Raw genomic sequence first — 20,934 nt, forward strand, 5'->3', positions numbered from 1 at the left:
AACATTTCAGGCTGGGTGTGGTGGCTCACACCTGTAACCTCAGCACTTTGGGAGACTGAGGTGGGCAAATCACAGGCCAGAAGTTCAAGACCAGTCTGGCCAACATGGCAAAACCCTGTCTCTACTAAAAATACAAAAATTAGCTGTGCATGGTTGTGGGTGCCTGTAATCCCAGCTACTCGGAAGGCTGAGGCAGGAGAATTGCTTGAACCCAGGAGGCACAGTTTGCAGTGAACCAAAATTGCTCCACTGCACTCTGGCCTGGGCACTAGAGCAAGACTCCATCTCAAAAAAAAAAAAAAAAAATAGGCATTTCAAAAATAATGTGAATGATGTTTAGAAAAGAGGAGTAAGGTGCATTCTAAAAACATCCTCTCCAAAGATTGAGACCCACAGCGCCCCTACCCAAGGCATGGGTGTTAACTTAGTGGCACGTTGTAAGTGACAGAGAGTAATTCAGGAAATGAATTTGTCTATTGTTAGTGACTATTCAAAAAGACTAAGGCTGTATCTATTGCCACAAAGTCTTTAGATGGCAGAAAACATAACAGGTTATGCAAAATGATAAAGTCAGATGACTTTGGAAGAATACAACTTGCTTCAGGTATGAAGTTCATCCTGTATCTAGAGAGCTGGGATCAGTGAATTAAATCACGATGAATGGGGGTTAGTGACCTTTTGAGGCATGACTGCCACTAATGGTGCTAAGTAACATCTGTGGATGTCACCAGCAGACATAGACCACAAAATCAGTGGGTCAAGACCTGAATAAATCTATTCCAGTCTAGTTTTTTTTTTTTTTTTTTTTTTTTTTTTTGCAGATGAGGAAATGAATGCCTCAAAGGCTGATGCTCCCAGTCACAGAAGTGGTTAAAGTGTCCCTGGAATCAGCACATAGGCTTCTTGACTCCTGGTCTAGGGATCTTTGGCACTTGAATCAAGGAGAGGAAGAAAAAAAGAACAGGTAACTAAAAGAAAAGGAAAGAATTGAAGGAGAAAGATAGCAAGCAAGAGAAAAGAAAGGAAAGGGAAAGAGAAAATAAAAACAAGTTTCGCAGGGCAGGCTGACATCCACCTTGGATTGCCTTACTTCCCTGTTGGGAATGAAGACTGCCTGCATGCGAGTAGCGAGGCCTGGGTCTGCAGTGGTCATCTAGGCTCTCTTTCACATACTCAACTTAAAGTTTTGAAAAGAGTCTAACCTGGAACCCTAAATACAGAATAAGGAGGGCAAAGAGGAGTGAAGTGTTCCTCTGCCATTCTATTCTGGTGGGTCCTGCGACAGAAGATCCGCTGCAGGGCAGGGGTCAGAGGACATGGGATGGGGATGCTTGGGGACTTTTGATGTTTCCTTTGGATTCTTTTTATTATTCTGCTTCCTTATCAGGACTTTCCTTAGAAGAGACTGGGTGTGTTCAGGGTGGTATGGCCAATGACAGGACTTCCTTTAGAAAAGTCGTATCTTTTCCTTTTCTTGAAGGGGAGGTGTTATGTAAATGAGTCAAAGATTGTCTCTGTGTATTAGCCCCTGGGTTGTTTATTTCTTCACTGTAGACTGATACTGACTCCCTTAGCTCACACCAAACTCAAATTTTACCATATCCAGTCATTTAAAATATAGCCTAAATAAGCAGATTTTCATCCATTTAGTGCCTGCCTGCTTTGCAGACCCTATAAAGCCTCACTGGACAGCTGTTTCCTACTGATAAGATAGAGCCTTGCAGATACAGAGCCCTAAGCTGCTACCGCCCTTGGAGCTCAGAGACTCCCCACTGTGCTGAGAAGCAGCCTCACCTAGATCTGTAAGCTTCCGCCCTAATCCCCTTCTCCCCTGGGAGCTCCCCTGCTCCTCTGGATGGTGCCCTCCTCACTGCAAGCCTATGGCTGCTCTCATGCTGGGAGGGACTTCTGCTCTTATGTAACCCTGTCCAAGTGCTGCTATACGAAGCTTGTATGTCACTGCCTTTTTTTTTTTTTTTTGAGATGAGTTTCACTCTGTTGCCCAAGCTAGAGGGCAGTGGCATGATCTCAGCTCACTGCAGCCTCTGCCTGCCGGGTTCATGCAATTCTTCCTTAGCCTCCCAAGTAGCTGGGATTACAGGTGCCTGGCACCATGCCCAGCCAATTCTTGCATCCCTAGTACAGACAGGGTTTCACCACGTTGGCCAGGCTGGTCTCGAACTCCTGACTTCATGAGCTGCCCGCGTCAGCCTCCCAAAGTGCTGGGATTACAGGTGTGAGACACCGAGGCTGGCTGTCACTGCCTTTTATGGTCCTATCCTTTTCCTTGATTAGCCCTCAAATCCCTCAAACCGTCTAAAGGGGAACTTACTTATTTTAAAATTGAGGAAATTAAGACCCATAAAATTGGAAAGACTTACTTAAGTCTTTCCAAGTCACTAAGTCACTAAGTGACTAACCATAAAGAACCTGGTGGTAATGGTGGTGATGGGAGAGGTAGTGATGGTAGTGACAACGGTGATGGTGGAAAAAGTGATGGTGGAGGTGAAGGAGGGGGTCATGGTGGAGTGAATGGTGGTAATGGTGGAGGAGGGAGTGATGGTGGAGGAGCTGGTGATTCTGGAGGTGATAGGAAAGGTAATAATATTGGTAGAGGTGGGCAGTGGTGATGGTGATGATGGTGGAAATCATGGGCGGTGGTGATGGTGGGGGTGGAGGGAGAAGATGGTGATGGTGGGGGTGGAGGAGGTTGTGATGGTGGAGCAGGTGGTGATGGCAGAGGTGGTAGGAGGTGGTGATGCTGATGGTGCAAGTGTTGGTGATAGTCGAGGTGGTAGGAGGTGTGATGGTGGAAGAGGTTGTGATAGTGGAGGAGATGATGATAATAGAGGTGGTGATGGTGCAGGGGGAGGAGGTGGTGATTATGCAGGTGGTGGGATGTGGTGACGGTGATGGTGCTGGTGGAGGAGGTGGTGCTGGTGGAGGAGGTGGTGATGGTGGAGGTGGTGGGAGGTGGTCATGGTAGAGGAGGTGATGGTGGAGGTGGTGGGAGGTGGTGATGGCGGAGGTGTTGGTGATGGTGGAGGTGGTGGGAGGTGGTGATGGTGGAGGTGTTGAGAGGTGGTGATCGTGGAATAGGTGGTGATAGTGGGCATGGGAGGTAATGACCATGCTGGTGGCTGCTGGTGGTAGTAGCAGTAATGATGGTACTAGTGGCTAGAGTAGGAATATGGAAGGAGAGGAGTAGCAACAATAACTGCTATTTATATTACTATTGTTAGGGTAGTTTGAGGGAGACAGTGCATGAAGAATTCCACTCAAAAATTTGGGGGATGGCACTGATAGATGCACCTGGCTTATGAAATATTTGCTTTGTGCTCAGTGAAATTAAATCTCTTTGAATGATTTTATTTAAGACCGCTTTAAAGGGTTCTTTCAAGTCAGAACATCACAATAGCAATTTAATTAATTAATTACCCTAATATGTGAAAAGAGGTCTCAGACTGGGAGCTCGAGGACTAGTCAAAGATTGAATGTACTGTAGAGCCACGTTAATTTTCTGTTAAATGTTAAATTGAAGATTCAGATCATATCACAAATTTTAATTCCCACAGATGAACTTGTTGACCCTTCTACACTGGGTTGGTAAATGCTCCAGGAATCAAGGTAAACCAGCATGTCCGAGAAATGTCCAAGGCACAGACATGACAGATATGCTGCAGAACTCAGGGATGTGCAGGGTTCACGCTAACTTGGTAACAAATAAGACGGCATACCATGGCAATGAACATTACATCATACGAGAAGGAACAAAATGGCTCACTCTGGGGGACACTCACCTGGTTGCAATAATGTCTGATGAGGGTAAACACAAAGCCCCGATCCATGAGGGAGAGAAGGTCATACAAGAAGAAAGCCAGGCTGATGTTCATCTTTTCCGCCTGTTCATTTTCCTTAAAAACAAACAAACGCCCAAATCATTTTGTGGTACACTCTGGATTTGAACTCCCAGGTCACTGGTGGGAAAGTTGGGAGACACAGGTCCTACTGTTTCAGCCACTGTCCCTCTGGGTGACACTAGGCAAAGTATTTAAATCTTTTTTAACTAAAGCCATGACTGTGAGGTTGAATCAAGTAATTATTCATGTACTGTTAATATTTAGGTGCATTTCCTTCCAGTCACTTTTTCTATAAGCATATTTATATATGTATAATTAAGCTGATTCTCTATATACTACATTGGATCCTAAATTTTTGATATCCTGGTAACTATTTTTTTGGTAACTATTATCTTTTTTTCTTTTGCAAACTGACTTGAAAAATATTTACTCTTTTCAATGAGATAGTTTCTTTTTTTTTTTTAGTTTCTTAATTTTTAAGAATTATTACAGAAAATCCAATCAGGATAAAAGAATTAGCTTTTAACCTAAGAAATTTTTCCCCAATTAGGCAGCATTTCCAGCCTAAATCCCTCCATGAACCCCAATTAATAAGCTAGGCCTATCTAAACAAATTTTTAATTTGTATTATTTCTCAGTGCTCATTATTTACGAGGGATTTTACAGTGATCTGGGATTCAGTTTTTCATGTTTATGTCCTTTATTCTCAGAATGATGAATCAATTTCCTCTGATACCATTAAAAATATGGTTTGAGGGCTGGGCGCGGTGGCTCACGCCTGTAATCCCAGCACTTTGGGAGGCCGAGGCGGGTGGATCACGAGGTTAACAGATCTAGACCATCCTGGTCAACATGGTGAAACTCCGTCTCTACTAAAAATACAAAAAATTAGCTGGGCATGGTGGCGCGTGCCTGTAATCCCAGCTACTCAGGAGGCTGAGGCAGGAGAATTGCCTGAACCCAGGAGGCGGAGGTTGCGGTGAGCCGAGATTGCGCCATTGCACTCCAGCCTGGGTAACAAGAGCGAAACTCTGTCTCAAAAAAAAAAAAAAAAATATGGTTTGAAACTATTTTGCTCTTTGTTATGATGCGATTTTCCATCAAGCCATGCTGATCGGTCAAGTCACCGGGATGGATGGGGATTTGATAAAGAGGTTGCCACAGTGTTGCTGAGAGGTCCTCGAACTCTCTCCGCATCCTCTGTGTGGCCACTCCTCCTGGGTAGCTGACATGACTCAATATCCGGGTTTAAAATCTCCAGCCTTGGCTTTACTGCTGGCCGTGTGACTTTCAGAAAATGTATCAATATCACTGCGCCTTATTTTCACATCTGCCAATATTCTCACACCTACCATTGCTGTTCCAACAGTTTGCCCTGAGGAATAACCAAATGAAAATCTCCTGAGCACTTGGTACTATGCAAATTCTCAGTAATGACAAAGCTATTAATAAGAAACATTGCTTCCTAAGATTTTGCAGATATCTTTTAAAAATTTGATTTATTTCATTTAATATATTATTTTAGCTTTTATTTTGAAACAATTTCAAACTTGGTGCAAGAATAGTACAAAGAACTATCATATACCCTTTAACCAGGCTTACCAATACTTCACATTTTGCTACATTTTTTTTATCAGTCTATGAATATAAAATCATTTTTTTTTCTGAACCATTGAGAATGGGTTGCAAATATCATACCCATTTACCCCATAATACTTCAAGGTGTATTTCCTAAGAGCAAAAATATTATCTTTCATATCTATATTGATATTTTTTTTAGATGGACTCTCACTCTGTCACCCAGGCTGGCGTGCTGTGGCACCATCTCAGTTCACTGCAACCTCCGCCTCCCGGGCTCAAGTGATTCTTCTGCCTCAGTCTCCTGAGTAGCTGGGATTACAGGCATGAGCCACCACACCCGGCTAATTTTTCTTTTTTTTTTTTTGTATTTTTAGTAGGGACGAGGTTTCAGCATGTAGGCCAGGCTGGTTTTGAATGTCTGACCTTAAGTTATCTTACCTCCTCGGCCTCCCAAAGTGCTGGGATTACAGGTGTGAGTCACCGCACCCAGCCTGATATCCTGATATGATAATATAAACCATTGTCCATATTAAAATTTTTTATTTTTTGAGATAGAATCTCACTCTGTCACCGAAGCTGGAGTGCTGTGGCACCATCTCGGCTTGCTGCAATCTCTGTCTCCAGAGTTTAAGTGATTCTCTTGCTTCTGCCTCCCAGTTGCTGGAATTATAGATGCGCATGACCATGCCCAGCTGATTTTTGTATTTTTAGTAGAGACAGAGTTTCACCATGTCACCATGTTGGCCAGGCAGGTCTCGAACTCCTGGCCTCATGTGTGCAATTTCTTTATAACAATTTTCCAGCCCACATCAGGGTCCAGTCCAGTATAACATACTGCATTTAACTGTCATTACAATTATATTTTAATAATTGTTTTAAAATGATGCTTATTTTCCTCTGATTATGAAAGTAATATATGTTCCAGGTAAACAATTTAGAAAATAGAGTAAAATACAGTTACCTTCTGCGGTTTTACTAACAGGGCTGCAATCTCCGAGGTGACCACATTAACAATAGTAGTTATGTCATCCATGAAACGGTCAGAAAAACGAGTCCTCCGAACACTGTCCCGTTTGTCCATGTTATGTACATACTGGGCCATGCTTTTCACCTACGGAGGAGGATGGGGGAAATGTCAACATGGAGACTGGTGACCTGCTTGTACAATGTGGAAAAGGGGGAAAGACCCACAGCAATGCTCTCTAACAATGGAGTTCCTGACACTTTATCTGTACTGGTGGTGCCCAAGCAAGCTCTGGACTAAAATGCTGCAGACACACCAGTGGTTACCATGGTGGCGGGAGGTGGGAAGGGTGTCCTCTTTTTGACCCCAAGTCAGGGGGCTCCCTTCTTGCTGCTGACAAAGCCAGGAGCTTAATTCTTTAGCTACAGTGTCAGAGGACTCCCCGTCTCAATTGCCTACATCCTGGAAGGCAGACGTGAGCTGGGCTCCCGTAACCAGCAAGGTGTCCTGTAACACAGGACAGAACACGTGATGTCAGGAGGGACTGTTATCACAAGGTTCTTGATGCAAACTGAAGTCTTTCCTGTTCCTGAAACTACAGTAAGGAGAACAGTGAGAAACGCTCCTCCTGTCTTGAGTTTCAGTGTTTCTGGAGGGAGCACAGTTTTTCCAGAAACAGTTCTATAGTTTCCAACAGTTATTTTCTGCCCCTATAAATTTTAGCTATATTATATATCGAGCAGGGTTTTCTTGGGCAGCTGGCAACAGAACCACTATTTAAAACATTGCCTCTAGGGGAAACATTACCTTTAGGGGAAATGTTGAGTTCTGTGAGTCTAACTTATATTTACGTATATACTGCAGACAGTCACCAATTGACACAAAAATCTCTATATACAGATCTATCTATCTATCTATCTGTCTGTCTGTCTGTCATCTCTATATAAATATCTTTGTGTCAATACAAGTCACCAATTGACACAAATTGGTGTCTTGACACAAACTGATGTATACTGTAGCTACATATATAATGCAGACAAGTCATCAACTGACAAAGGTATCTATATGCAGATATAGATATCTATATGGATAGACATACAGTATGTATATATAGATACCCTTGTATCAATTGGTGACTGTCTGCATTATGACTAGGATAATAGTATCTTAATGCCGACTACAATTTTAAATCAAAATCATGCTTATTTTTTGGACACCACCTTGGGGCCAGGAGATTCACAGGTCAATACAGGCCCCCTTGATACCATCTGAGGTTGAGTCTTATCCTCATTGGAAGTTGCTTACGCTAATAGGAACATGGGGAAGAGTAGGAGGTCTTGTAGCTGGGTCCCTACACTCTGAGGTCATTTTCATGAATGGCTCTAAGTTAGTCAGACAGTCATTGCAAAACAATAATAATAATAGTGCTGGCAGTTGAGCCACTCACATTTGCCCTCTGTGTTGGGACTGGAAGTTGACTTCCACTCCCAGGAGCTACATGAGAGAACATTACGGCACTAACAGTGGAATTCAGCTTCTAAGGATGCATGCAGTACTGGCAATTTCTATTAGCATGGAAACATACAGAAAGAAAAAACAAAGAGAAGGCAAAATAAGAAGGAAAATCCAGAGACATAGGCTTTATGTGTTTCATGTTTTCAGATAATGCCACGGCCAGCTCAGGGAAGACCTAAGACCATCAAACCCTAAAGCTCAGTGTGAGAACCATGGTTTCTCCTCACGGAGGCACCGTTTGGTCCGGGACACGCAAATGGGTTCATATTCCACAGGGCTGCATGCACCTGACCAGAGGACCTGAATGAACGGTGGGAACTGGACCGCCCATTTTTGTCTGAAAAAAGCCTCTCTCTCACTATGCTTCTAACAGAGGACTTAAGAAGATAAGGTCTCTTTTTTTGGGCAAAGCCAGTCCTGATTCTGGGCTGGCTAACTACCCCAGCACCAAGGCGTTCAGAACTCACTGCCGTATTTGGCTCCTGTGTGTCGAGTTTGGCCATCCTACAATCCAACAAATAATTCTTACAATACCATACTTCCAACTAGTGGCCTCTTTCCAGACTGTCAGTAGCTTGCCAGCTACTGTGTCCCCCGGATCTTCAGAGAAGGGCATCCAGTAGAAACAATAGTAGAGGCCTGGCCCATTATTTGTAGAGTGGGGTGAGACACGAAAATCTTTTCCCCTATATGGGCCTTTGTGACCCATTCAAAGCAGGGGTACCTCTAAAAAACCCCTTAATGTGGAACTTCATGTCCTGAGCGAGTAAACTAGGTCACCCATTTATCTCCATTTCTCCAAGGTCTGGCTCAGCAGTTTCTAGAAGCACAGGGATTTCATTCATTAGCAAGTGTGAAATTCGCCCAAGGATTGTGTCTAACAGCTCTAATGCCAGAGTGGTTGTTCATTAGCGCTTGGACATTGACACAACTGGAGGGTGTTAAACTGCCCAGGTTGTTGGCTAAGGCCAAGGAAGCTGTTTTTCTCCAGCTTCTTGGTTGGGTGGGGGACTGTTTTGTTTTGATTTTCAAATAACTTCCTGGGCATTGGTCAAGCAAATGCATAAACAATGAATGGAGGATTGGGTGCCTTGTCTGAATCAGATCAATTTCCTTGCAAAGTTCTGGCTGGAGGATGATTTCCATTTGCCTCTACCCGCAGCTCCCTGATGGATTTCTTGTCCTTTCTGTCTGTCTCTGAATGCTGGGAAGGGGGTCTTGATAGACCACATCACTCAGGCCCTCTTAACCTTTGGCTTCCAGTTGAGTTGGCCAATAGCAGCACCAGCAAGGGGATCAGTGGTTTGGAGAACAGAGAGGCCCAGGCATTTGCTCACTTCTGCTACCCTCATCCCTGCCACAGTGGTGTCCTGGCAGTGGCAATGCTTTTCTAAGGCTCCAGGCTCCTTTTCTAAGACTGTCTCATCTGCCTCCAGATTTTTCTAGGCCCCAGTTACACTGCTGTACTCTTGATTCTTTAGAGCTATCATAGACAAAGGCTTCTGCCAGCTGCAGCACCCTGGGGGCTCTTACCAATCCTCACTGGCCCCTGAACCTCTCATACATGCTGAGCAGAGTCCTTTTTTTCAGCGCTTTTCAGTTAACCCTTCTGAGCAATGGAAACTCTGTCCTGCCAGGACCTGACAGACTTAGGTTTTAGGCTGCCAGTAGAACTGGTGTCTTGGTTGATCTGCATGTTGACGAAATCCTGCAATGTGCTTAGATGAGCAGGACCTTTCTTCCCAAAAAACTTCCTCTATTTACCATAAGGGACTTCCTAGAGGTAAGATGGGCCATGTGCTTTAGCTTATGGTTTCTCTCCTGGGCCAACTAAGCCCTAGTAAATAAATGTGCAAGGCCAAAAGCAGTTAGGGCAGTGACGTGGTACTGCTGAAGGCTTTGGCTGACTTGGAGACTCTGCTTATGGCCACCACCCTTCCTTCAACCCCATCTGTAAACTGGGGATAATAAAAGTTCCTCCTGCCTCAAGACTGCATGAGGATTAAATTAGATAATGCTTTAAAATGCTTAAAACATTGCCTGGCACATATATAGTAAGATGCTCAGCACATTTTTGATGTGACTATTCTTTCTCCCATTGGGATGCCAACTATTAATGGGATTCTATGAAGAACAGAGTCATCATTACACCTGCAGAAAATGCAAACTTCCCTTGGAAAGAGAGCTCTAAGATGTCACATGGAAACATTCAGACTTAGCAATACTGAATGCTGTATTGGGAATGAATTATTTGTATGAATTATTCATAGCTGGATTATGACCCAAGTGAATCTTCTTCTTTTTTCTTTTTCTTTTTTGTTAAGAGACAGGGTCTCAATCTGTTGCCCAGGCTGGAGTACAGTGGCATGATCATGGCTCACTGCAGCCTTGAATTCCTGGGCTCAAGTGATGCTCTTGCCTCAGCCTCCTGAGTAACTGAGACTACAAGCATGTGCTACCACATCCAGCTAATTTTTTCATTTTTGCAGAGCCAGGCTAAGTGAATCTTCTTTATGGAGAGACTTGATGGTGGGTAGGATGTATAAATAGAAGCAAAATATAAAGGGGATGGAGCGTTGGTTTTGATACTTCTCATGCCTCAAGAAACAAGAGGGGAATGGGTTTTATGGCCCAGTCTATTCCTTGCCAGAGCACGGAGCTCATGTCTCATTGCTAATGCTGTTGCCCCAACACTTGTGAGCTGCAGCCACCAAATTAATCAGCTTGGCTTTTAGAATGAAAAAAAATCTGGTGCTGGCTGGGTACAAATTCCAAAAGACCTGTAGCTCTGTTTAGGACTCACAGAACAGACAGGGTGTGGACCAGTGGATCATTAATAGGCTTAGCAGGCATTTGAGAAGACAGGTAAATGCAGAATGCTGGCCTCCAACCTCCTAATTTTAATGCTTTGAAAAATAATTTCTGCTTTATTTCTACTAAGCACCTCCAGGTGGTTCTGTGGCAAGGATTTGGGACCATGCTTTGGGATGCTTCTCAAACTAGAGGTTGGGACTTTGCAAAACTTGATGGGATTTGAATCCTGGATGCATTTCTGTGGCATGAACCTGACTTCTTTTGAACTCTGCTCCACACTGCTTCCTATTTTCTCCCTAGTGGATGTTTTGTTTGTGTTTTCTTTGCCCTTTGTTCTCTGTGTCCTATGTCCTACTGTTCAGCATTTCTCCCTTTTTCTTAGGCTTTACTTCCATGTAAAAACTAGAGCTTAGGTGGAAACCCTCCCATCTCTTTAGACTTTTTTTTTTGGGGGGGGATGGAGTCTTGTCACCCAGGCTGGAGCGCAGCGGTGCCATCTTGACTCACTGCAACCTCCACCTCCCGGGTTTAAGCGATTCTCCTGCCTCAGCCTCCCAAGTAGCTGGGATTACAGGCACCACCACCATGCCTGGCTAATTTTCGTATTTTTAGTAGAGATGGGACTTTGTCATGTTGGCCAGGCTGGTCTTGAATTCCTGACCTCAAGTGGCCCGCCTGCCTCGGCCTCCCAAAGTGCTGGGATTACAGCCATGAACCACTGCACCTGGCCTAGACTCTTTTTTTAAAAAAATATGATTCACTTAATGGGACAGAGGAAAGAACCCAGTGAATATAAAGCTAATACTATCACTAAATCTCAACCTACTCCAAATCCTCCAAATTGTTTGCATATACATTTTTATATAGTTGGTATCTGTGTCTTTATACCTTTTTCATTCAACAGCTCACTATAAATCTCCATTTATCAACACTGACAAAATGTTTATTTTTAGTGGCTCTATGGTAAAATTCTTTTACTTCTATTAATAATTAAACAAAAAAAAATAGTTATCACTAATATTCTCCTTATTTTAAAATTAAGGTATTATGGCTATACCTTTTGCTTTTCTGCTGGAATAATGGTAGAAGTTTTCGGGTAAACAGATATACAAATTTCATTCTGTTTTCCAACAGATATTAGTTGGGACTTGCATGGTACCAAGTAGTGTGCTGAGGCTAGAGATGAGATAATACAAGAGAGACCCAAATCCTAAAAATCTAATAGTTGAGACAGAAAAAACTATTAGAAATTGTGATAAGTGCTAGAAAGGAAATAAATACGGTGCTCAAAGGAGAATTATAGAGGAAGACGTATTACAGTATAAGGTGGTCAGAAAAGGCCTCTTGGAGGTGATTCCTACAAAGCTGAAACCTACAGAGAAGAACAGAAACTGTGTGTGTTGGGGGTGAGGAGGTGAAAGCGAGGGAGCAGGAAGAGAATCTGGAAAAGGCTGTGAGGCCAAAACAGTCTTGGCATCTTCAAAGCACCTAAAGAGGACCGTGTGGCAGAATGATGGGGGAATGTGGTGGGAGATGAGGTTAGATAGGGAGGTAAACAACAGAATCATACAAGGGCTTTTTAGGGCATGATAAAAATTTGTGCTTTCTCCTCAGGACAGTGGAAATCACTGATGTTTTTAAAAGGGGCGTGACGTTAATCTGTTTAGTATTGGCTGTCATGTGCAGAATGGGTGTGCCAAGGGCAAAAATGGAACAGGCAGGAAAAAGAGGACGTTATTGCGAGAGGCACATGAGAGATGACGGTGTGTGGCCCGGTGGGGAGTGGCGAAGGTGATGAGAACTCATAGGATGGAGATCGATTTTTATGGTAGAAGCAATGCTATTTAGTGGAAGAAGGATGGGGAGGGGTGAGAAATTAGATTACTAAACAACCCCAGGGTTTTAGTAGGGGCAACTCAGTGAACAAAATGTTCATTCCTTTCTGCTCTGTGCTTCTCTTGGCCTATTGAGCTTAGATACAAACATGCAAGAATCTTACCAGAAGCTCAAAGAAGAACCAGGCGTATTTGAAGACTGTTTCTCTCACCATTCCAGTGCTGACCACCATCTGGAGGGCAAGCTCCTCATGGAAATGCTAAATAAGAACCACAAAAATTAGGCTGTGATAACAAAGGCTATTATTCACCAACACTTTTTTTTCTTCTCTTTTCTTTTCCCCAGTTTAATAGCTTGTTAGTTCCTGAGGCACGTGTTTTGGATGTTCTAGGCCATTAAGTCGTGGATGGCAAAGTCAGTGCTGAGATCACCTGAGACTGCAGGACATTTAGGTGGGTTGAAGGCTGAGGTCTACCTTCTTAGACTAAGTGCGGCCCACTTAGTCTCAAACTCCTGAGCTGCGCAAGAGAGAGATGTTTGAAGGAATGGACTCAGCCTGGGAGTGAAACTCTATTCTATGGGGGAAGCATTCCGAGTAGTCATCAAAACTGCCATTGTCTCACTTTCTCTCAGGTCCTGTTGAAAACTCTGTGTGACCACATGCAAGCCATTCCTCTCTCTGCCCTCAGTTTTCTCAGCCATAAAAACAGCTGGTTGGTAGCAGCAGTTCTCAAATTTTTTTGGTTTTTGAGATAGGGTCGCACTCTGTCACCCAGGCTAGAGTGCAATGACATAATCTCACTCACTGTGACTTCCCTGGCTCAAGCAATCCTCCCACCTCAGCCTCCTGAGTAGCTGGGACTAAAGGCGTGTGCCATCAGGCCCAGCTAATTTTTTTTTTTTTTTCTGGTAGAGATGGGGTTTTTCCATGCTGCCCACTTAGTCTCAAACTCCTGAGCTCAAGCAATCTGCCCACCTTGGCCTCCCAGAGTGCTGGGATTATGGGTGTGAGCCACTGTGCCTGTGCCAGGCCTCTCAAACTTGAATGTGCATCAGAATCCCCTGGATGGCCTGATGAAACACAGACTGCTGGGCACCACCCCCAGAGATTCTGATTCAATGCCTGGGAATTTGCAGTTCTAACAAGTTCCCATTCTTGGTGCTGCTGCTGCTGGCGGTCCAGGGTCACACTTGGAGGACCATTGTCTAGATGGTATCTAAACTCCCTTGGAGACTGGACAATTTTTGTTTTTATAATACCACTATGGCATTGTGGGAAGCAGGATCAGTGGGGTTTATGAATGGATCTTGTGCTCTGAAAGGCATAGTAGTATCAGCCTTAACTCACAACTTCTAAATTTCGATGTCCCAGGGTCAGATGCTTGAAAAGTCCCCCAGCTCCACTTTGTGTCTTCACTTCCCTTCAAGTCATCTACTGCTTGGTAGCAAATGGAGGCACATGGTGACTTACACCTTTCCCATTCTCCAGCACATCTACCTATGTGTTCATGTTCCTGACAATCATTTTAATGGGGAAGAAGTTTAAGACTAAAGGTAGGGCAACCAGTCCATTACAGTTTGCCTGATGATGTCCTGGTCTTAAAATAGAAAGTTTTACATCTTGGGGGCTCCCTCGGTCCTAGGCAAATCAGAACAGTTGGTCACCCTAATTAATGCCAAAAATAATGTCTAGAAATTTTCTGTGGTTTTCATTCATCTTAGGCCCACAAAACCTAGAATAAACATAGATAAACTCATTTTTTATCTGGGTAAGAAAGTGAATAAGAAAGCTAAAACTATTTGAACACCCTAATATCATATCCTTATTTGCAAATTAAGTGTTAAAGTCAACACCTAAAGCAAGACCTGATTACAGCAAACACTGCTCTCGACAATGGTTTATATTACCCACAGAGGGCTGGGTGTGTTGACTCATGCCTGTAATCTCAGCACTTTGGGAAGCCGAGGAGGGCAGATCACTTGAGGTCAGGAGTTTGAGCCCAGCCTGGCCAACATGGTGAAACTCCATCTCTACCAAAAATACAAAAATAAGTTGAGCGTGGTGGTGCACGCTTGTGATCTCATCTACTCTGGAGGCTGAGGCAGGAGAATCGCTTAAACCCAGGAGGCAGGGATTGCAGTGAGCTGAGATTGCACCACAGCACTCCAGCCTGGGCGACACAGTGAGTGAGAGATTCCATCTTAAAAACAAAAACAAAAACAAAATTACCCCCAGAATACAGTATGCACGCAACTCAGTGTACTAATTCTTGTGCACATTAAAATTTGAGAGCTACTTAGCTAAACTAAAGTGACAAAGGGAAGATCTCTGTATACATGCTTGGGTATTTTAGCCAGTTAGATCCGCAGTGGGTTAGTGGTGATGAATGGAGAATGCTTAGGTGTTTCAGCTTATCAGGTGGTTGGTTTCACTTCATTTTATGAGATTAGTCAAACCTTAATAATTTTAATACACGTTAACACATTTGTTTGCTGTTGGCACTCTTAAGTGAAGTGCTCTCACTTGAGAGAGGCGTGGGGTTGAGTTTTAATCTAGCAGGTGGTCTAACTGTGCACATGATATAACTGGGCTACACCTTGATTTCTCATTGTAGGAAAGACATGCAACCCCAGCTTCAAAGGTAGCCTCTAGAAAATAGGTCAGTTTGGCTGCCAGAGTCTTATGGCAAGAAGAGATTAGACAAGGATAAGCTGCTTCTTAAAGTCATTTATGCTGCTTTCTGGGGAGCATTATTACAAGAACACCTTGCTCCGAGGTTATCTAAAATAGCTAAGCAGCAAAACACTTTGCTCAGCTATAAAGGAAACATATTGGCCAAACTTCCCTTTGAAATAAAATGTCCCTGTTCTGGGCATTTCAGGTCAAAGCATGGCAACTGCAAAACCAAACAGGACATGGGTTAAAGAAGTCAGGCTGTAAGCCAATAATGGTTTTTAAGAAAGGAAAATGGTATAATACTTATAACCAGTCACTGCATAGGGCCTGTGATAGCCTAATGCTAAATTTTAGGGAAAGTGGACCCATTTGTTCTTAGCCTAACCGTATCTTCTTTCACTCTTCCTTTTATAGTTAAATCCTGCTACCTCTCACTAGACATATGGTGCCCGGATTACTGCAGAGTGTGGAGCATCAAGCCCTGGCCCTCCCACACTTGATCTTCCCTCATCCAGTCCAAAGGGAGCCTTGGGGACCCTCGTTCCCTCCTTGCCTGTATAATAAATATTTCCCTGTGATGTTAGCTCTTGCAAATGGCTTCCTGTGTTATTCTTTGCAATTAGCATATTTACTTTTTTTTTCTTTTTTTGAGATGGAGTCTCATTCTGTCACCCAGGCTGGAGTGCAGTGGCATGATCTCAGCTCACTGCAGCTTCTGCCTCCCATGTTCAAGTGATTCTCCTGCTTTAGCCTCCCGAGTAGCTGGGATTACAGGTGCTTGCCACCACACCCGGCTAATTTTGTATCTTTCGTAGAGATGGGGTTTCACCATGTTGGCCAGGCTTATCTTGAACTCCTGACCTCAGGTGATTCACTGGCCTAGGCCTCCCAAAGTGCTGGGATTACAGGTATGAGCCACCATGCCCCGCCATATTTACATTTTAATAAAGGTCTTCAAAGACACTAAAAACTTAAGTAGCTACTATAATGGTGAGACTCTTGGGTGCTTAGAACAGAGGAAACTTTGGATACACAGCTTCCCCCCCTCACCCCCCGCCGCCATCGCTCAGACCACATAGGCTGTGACTATGATGATTGGGGAATTTTGTTGGCTTGAAAAATCCTGGTAAGCAGTTTAAGAGCTTTTAAAGTTTCTGAACTAATAGGTAAGGCTGATTGTGGAGAATTATGAGGAAGCATTTCATATTACTTTACACAGTATTGAAACAAATGATACCTAATTATTGCCATTCACTTTTGTCAAGGATGAATTGACCCAGCTTTCCCTCTACTAAAAGGAGGCTAATACAGTGGTTTTCAAAGTATGGTCCCTGGACCAGCATCAGCTGAGAACTTGTTAGAAATGCAAATTCTTGAGCCTCCAGCTCAGATCTATTGAATCAGATACTCAGTGGGTAGGATCCAGCGTTAAGTTTTAACAAGGCTTCTTGGTAATTCGGGTGCATGGAAAAAGTGGGAGAAACACTGAGTTAATGGGCAGTTAGGTGGTCAAATGCAGGGTAAAGGATAGGGCTGCAAAAGTGTGTGTGGGGTGTGTGTGTGTGTTAGCATGGCAGGAACAGGCAGGGGAGCACTTTGAGTATTTTCAAGCACAGTGTGAGGGCATTAGGAAATCCTTATATTCTTTTTTTTGACTCATAGTCTCACGCTGTCACCTAGGCTGGAGTGCAATGGCTTGATCTCTGCTCACTGCAACCTCCAACTCCTGGGTTCAAACAATTCTCCTGCCTCAGCTTCCTGAGTAGCTGGGATTACAGGTGCCCTCTACCATGCCTGGCTAAATTTTGTATTTTTAGTAGAGACTGGGTTGGTCAGTCTGGTCTCAAACTCCTGAGCTCGTGATTTGCCCGCCTTGGCCTCCGTACGCTCTGGGGTTACAGGTGTGAGCCACCACACCTGGCCAGAAATCCTTCTGTTCTTATCCCATGATTATCCTCACATTGCCCTTCAGTACCTTTTTGTTGGCTGGCCTTGGGGCTGTGGTTGAACTTGGAACATCATTATTGCCAGAGCAATAGTAAGACATTCGGCTGCAGTTGCGATCGGCGATCTAAAACACATAAACCATGGCTTACCAGTCAAACAACCACAGAAAGGTAAGCCAAACACTTGGAAATCAAAACCTCAGAATTCATTTTTTACACATTTCTTTTTTCCCCCGGTTACAAAGGTAAAACAATTGCCATTAGTAAATATAAAACAAAGCAAAGACGGTGAAATTACACCTAATTCTACTTGCTCTTGAGACAATCACTGTTAGTAATTTATGTGTAGCAACCGACAGTTAAAAACTATTTAAGAATCTGGGGTGCTGAGTAATCCCTTCCAACATTCTAGCAGTCTGTGACTTCGGGGAAGAGCAGGCAAAAATGTGTGGGAACAGTGTCTCTCTGTGGTTGAATATGGTACTGCACCATACTGTCTCCTAAACACCAATACATTGTCAAAAACTACCTCTGAAGGGAAGTGGAGGGGTCATGCTCTATTAGACATTTTCTCCCCATGCTACAAAATAATTAGAAAATTGTTAACCCTGTCCATATAAAAATTCAATATTTTCATTTTTATTAAAGAAAAATATAAAGATCAAAGGTGTCAAATAGCTGCACACCACTTCTCTCCTGGGTGATCAGAAAGTGGTATTGCTGAAAGGAGCCTTCAATACGAGGCTGAACCCTGGTGTGCTGGCAAATGCTTAACAACCAGTTGCCAGGGGGGTGGGGCTAATTTGTAGCATTTGCCCATTTCTGTGCCATAAATACTTTCATCATAGCTGATTTCAATCTACCAACATGAAGTCATAGAAGTGCAGTTAGGGAGACATGCGTGAGCAGACTGTTATATAGTATTCCACCACACAGATACAGTAGACATAAAGAACCAAGAACTTAGATATAGTAGTGTATAGTGAAATTATTAGGAAGGGACTAGGTTTATCTTTTTAAAGTGAACTTTTAATTTTGGAATAATTATTTATATAGTTAGTATTAGACTTACAAAGAAGCTGCAAAGGTAGTAGAGAGAGTTCTTATATGCCTTTCATTCTATTTCTCTTAATGTTAACATCTTTTATAGTAAGGTACATTTGTCAAAACTAAGAAATTAATTTTGACAAATTAATTTGGCAAACTGATGACATGTTACTATTAACTAAGCCATGAACAATTCGAATTTCACCAGTTTTTGCCCTCATGCCCTATTTCTGTTCCAGGATCCAATCTAGCGTACAACATTGCATTCAGATTGCCTTTGATTTTAATATAACTTATTTAATTTTAAGTTTATACAATTTAATTTTAACAATGACTGTTTCAAAACTGGCTCTCAAAGAATTCTGGAAAACTAAGCCATCAGCTTTTGGGAACAGGTACGAGCTCACTCCAGCACATCTCTGCACTGGTTTTTGTAAGTCAAAAAGGAGAGAATATGAATAATTCCCGATGGCTCAAACCATAGATCATCAGCATACTAGGGGGTGAATCTAGTGTTTTGAAAAGACCCAGGGGAGATGGTTCTTAAGTTCATCCAGGGATCAGAACCTCTGCAGAGGTGAGGACATGAGGCCCAGCACAGTTAAATGACTTGCCCGTGACCACACGGCAGGGCAGTATCGGCACCCAGTTCCAAATCCTGGTCTCCAGATTCCCTTCCTCATACCACACTGCGTCAAGTGGGTGGAATATGTAAGGGTGAAACTGTGTCTGTGTCTAAACCTAGAGATTCTGATTTCTCTTAATCAGAGGAAATGATATTACTCTAATAGCTCAGCCACCCTGAGGCTACAGATCACTGGAGAAAAAATTCAGGCTAAGAATTCATTGTGGTAGCTTTGTGAGTAGACTAAAAACCACTGAATTGTATACTTTAAAAGGGGTGAATTTTATGGTATGTGAATAATATCATAATCGTTAAAAATTCCTCATGAGAGACAATCTACAAAATACCTAACCATTACTCCTCAAAACTGTCAAGGTCATAAAGAACAAAGAAAGTCTAAGAAATTGTTCCCAGCAAGAGGAGCGTATGGACACAAGACTACAAAATGTAATGTGGCTTCCTGAGTGGATCCTGGGACAGAAAGAGGACATTGGAGAAAAACTGAGAAAATGTGAATAAAGATGAATTTAATGAATGATATTCCATGAAAATTGGTTCATGAATTGTGCCCAAAGTACCATTCTAATGTAAAATATTAATAATGGGGAAACTGGGTATAGGGTATATAATTCTGTAAGTCTAAAACTGTTCTGAAAGCAAAACTTTACCAATAAAAAAATAAAGAATTCATATAGGGAAAAACAATATAGAGCAAGCCACCAACCCTCTCAGGATGTCGGTTTTTATTTGCTTATAAAATTTGGCATTGCTCCTTGGGATTTTTTGTTTTTGTTTTTTTACATGGAGTCTTGTAGCCCTAGCTGGAGTGCAATGGTGCAATCTCGGCTCACTTCAACATCCGCCTCCCATGTTCAAGTTATTCTCCTGCCTCAGTCTCCTGAGTAGCTGGGAGTACGGGTACCTACCACCACACTCAACTAATTTTTTGTATTTTTAGTAGAGATGGGGTTTTGCCATGTTGCCCAGGCTGGTCTCAAACTCCTGGCCTCAAGTAATCTGCCTGCCTTGGCCTCCCAAAGTGCTGGGATTACAGGCATGAGCCACTGTGCCTGGCCGCTCCTATGGATTTTTTTTGTGAGATAATCTGTGGATATTAATGAATGTAAGAGGTAGATACCAAAAAAACAAAAAGTTAAAGGCAACCTTTCTAGGTATTAAGAAAAGTTAAAGCTACTTTTTTTCCTTGAAAATAAAATGCATGGTATTTACTGAATCCATGTGGCTAAACCCCTGATGCTCTAAAACTTTGCTACCCGAGTTAAGTAGTTCTGAGCAAATCCTCAAATGCTTGTCTTGCTGATGCATCTGTCAGAATGGTCTCAATCTGTTCTAAAGAACGTTAATCACTCCAAAGCTGAGCACTGAAGCATCTGACCAGCACAGTGGGTAGCAGTAACGGTTGCTTTTGTGTTATTTCTCCAAGTTTTAGTTAAACAAATAAAAAAGCCTGCGTCCCCTTCCAGAGTTTGACATCTTTCCTACCTTTGAAGACATGATGTTCTTCACTTCCTCGTCTGCTTCGGAGTGTGTCCCCGCAAGGTCCGGGTTACTGCTGCTCATCACCCGGGCCTGCAGCAGCTTCGAACTCACGGCAGCAGCTGATGTGCGTCCATACGTGTGATAGCGGGGGTCGGGGAGGGCAGTGGGAGCAGCTGCACCCCACCAGGTATAGACATGTCAACAGACAGGGAACAGAATTACGTACTGAGTTTAAGAAGGAACTGAAGAGGGTTAGGGTACATGAAAACCCACTGGATTAGGCTTTGGAATTATGGTCTTCTTAGCAAATGCTGGTTGGGGCAGGGAGACAATCTTTGGGAGAGAAGTAGATGGGGCGTGAGGCACCAAGGAGTAGTGGGATTATGGGAAACAGCTGACACATGCCTCGTACAAAGGCAGGGGCTACTACTGGCTCCAGTCTATTACTGCCACGGGGAAACGGACCCCAGGGTTGCTAGAGCTTCTGATTTCTCATGAGAAGCTACAAATGTGGATATTTTTAATTTATCAATATTTAAATGACAACTTCACAATTCATGCAGTGAGGT

At 43.1% G+C, this 20,934-nt stretch overlaps 1 protein-coding gene across 8 annotated transcripts in view; it reads right to left on the reverse strand.

Annotated features, from left to right (window-relative positions):
- Positions 1-20,934, reverse strand: part of DOCK8 (dedicator of cytokinesis 8) — a 242,801-nt gene that overhangs the window by 63,762 nt on the left and 158,105 nt on the right. For all 8 annotated transcript variants that reach the window (XM_064361489.1, XM_064361488.1, XM_064361493.1 and 5 more), the window contains 5 exons: positions 20,369-20,538; positions 17,223-17,318; positions 12,734-12,829; positions 6,403-6,552; positions 3,801-3,914 (listed from right to left, as the gene is read on the reverse strand). In XM_064361489.1, the coding sequence (XP_064217559.1) occupies positions 3,801-3,914; positions 6,403-6,552; positions 12,734-12,829; positions 17,223-17,318; positions 20,369-20,538 (626 nt within the window). The remainder of the gene's footprint in view (positions 1-3,800; positions 3,915-6,402; positions 6,553-12,733; positions 12,830-17,222; positions 17,319-20,368; positions 20,539-20,934) is intronic.

Source organism: Aotus nancymaae, unplaced genomic scaffold (assembly GCF_030222135.1).
Source record: "Aotus nancymaae isolate 86718 unplaced genomic scaffold, 86718_ANA_hifiasm-v0.15.2.pri h1tg000041l, whole genome shotgun sequence".
Lineage (NCBI taxonomy): Eukaryota > Metazoa > Chordata > Mammalia > Primates > Aotidae > Aotus > Aotus nancymaae.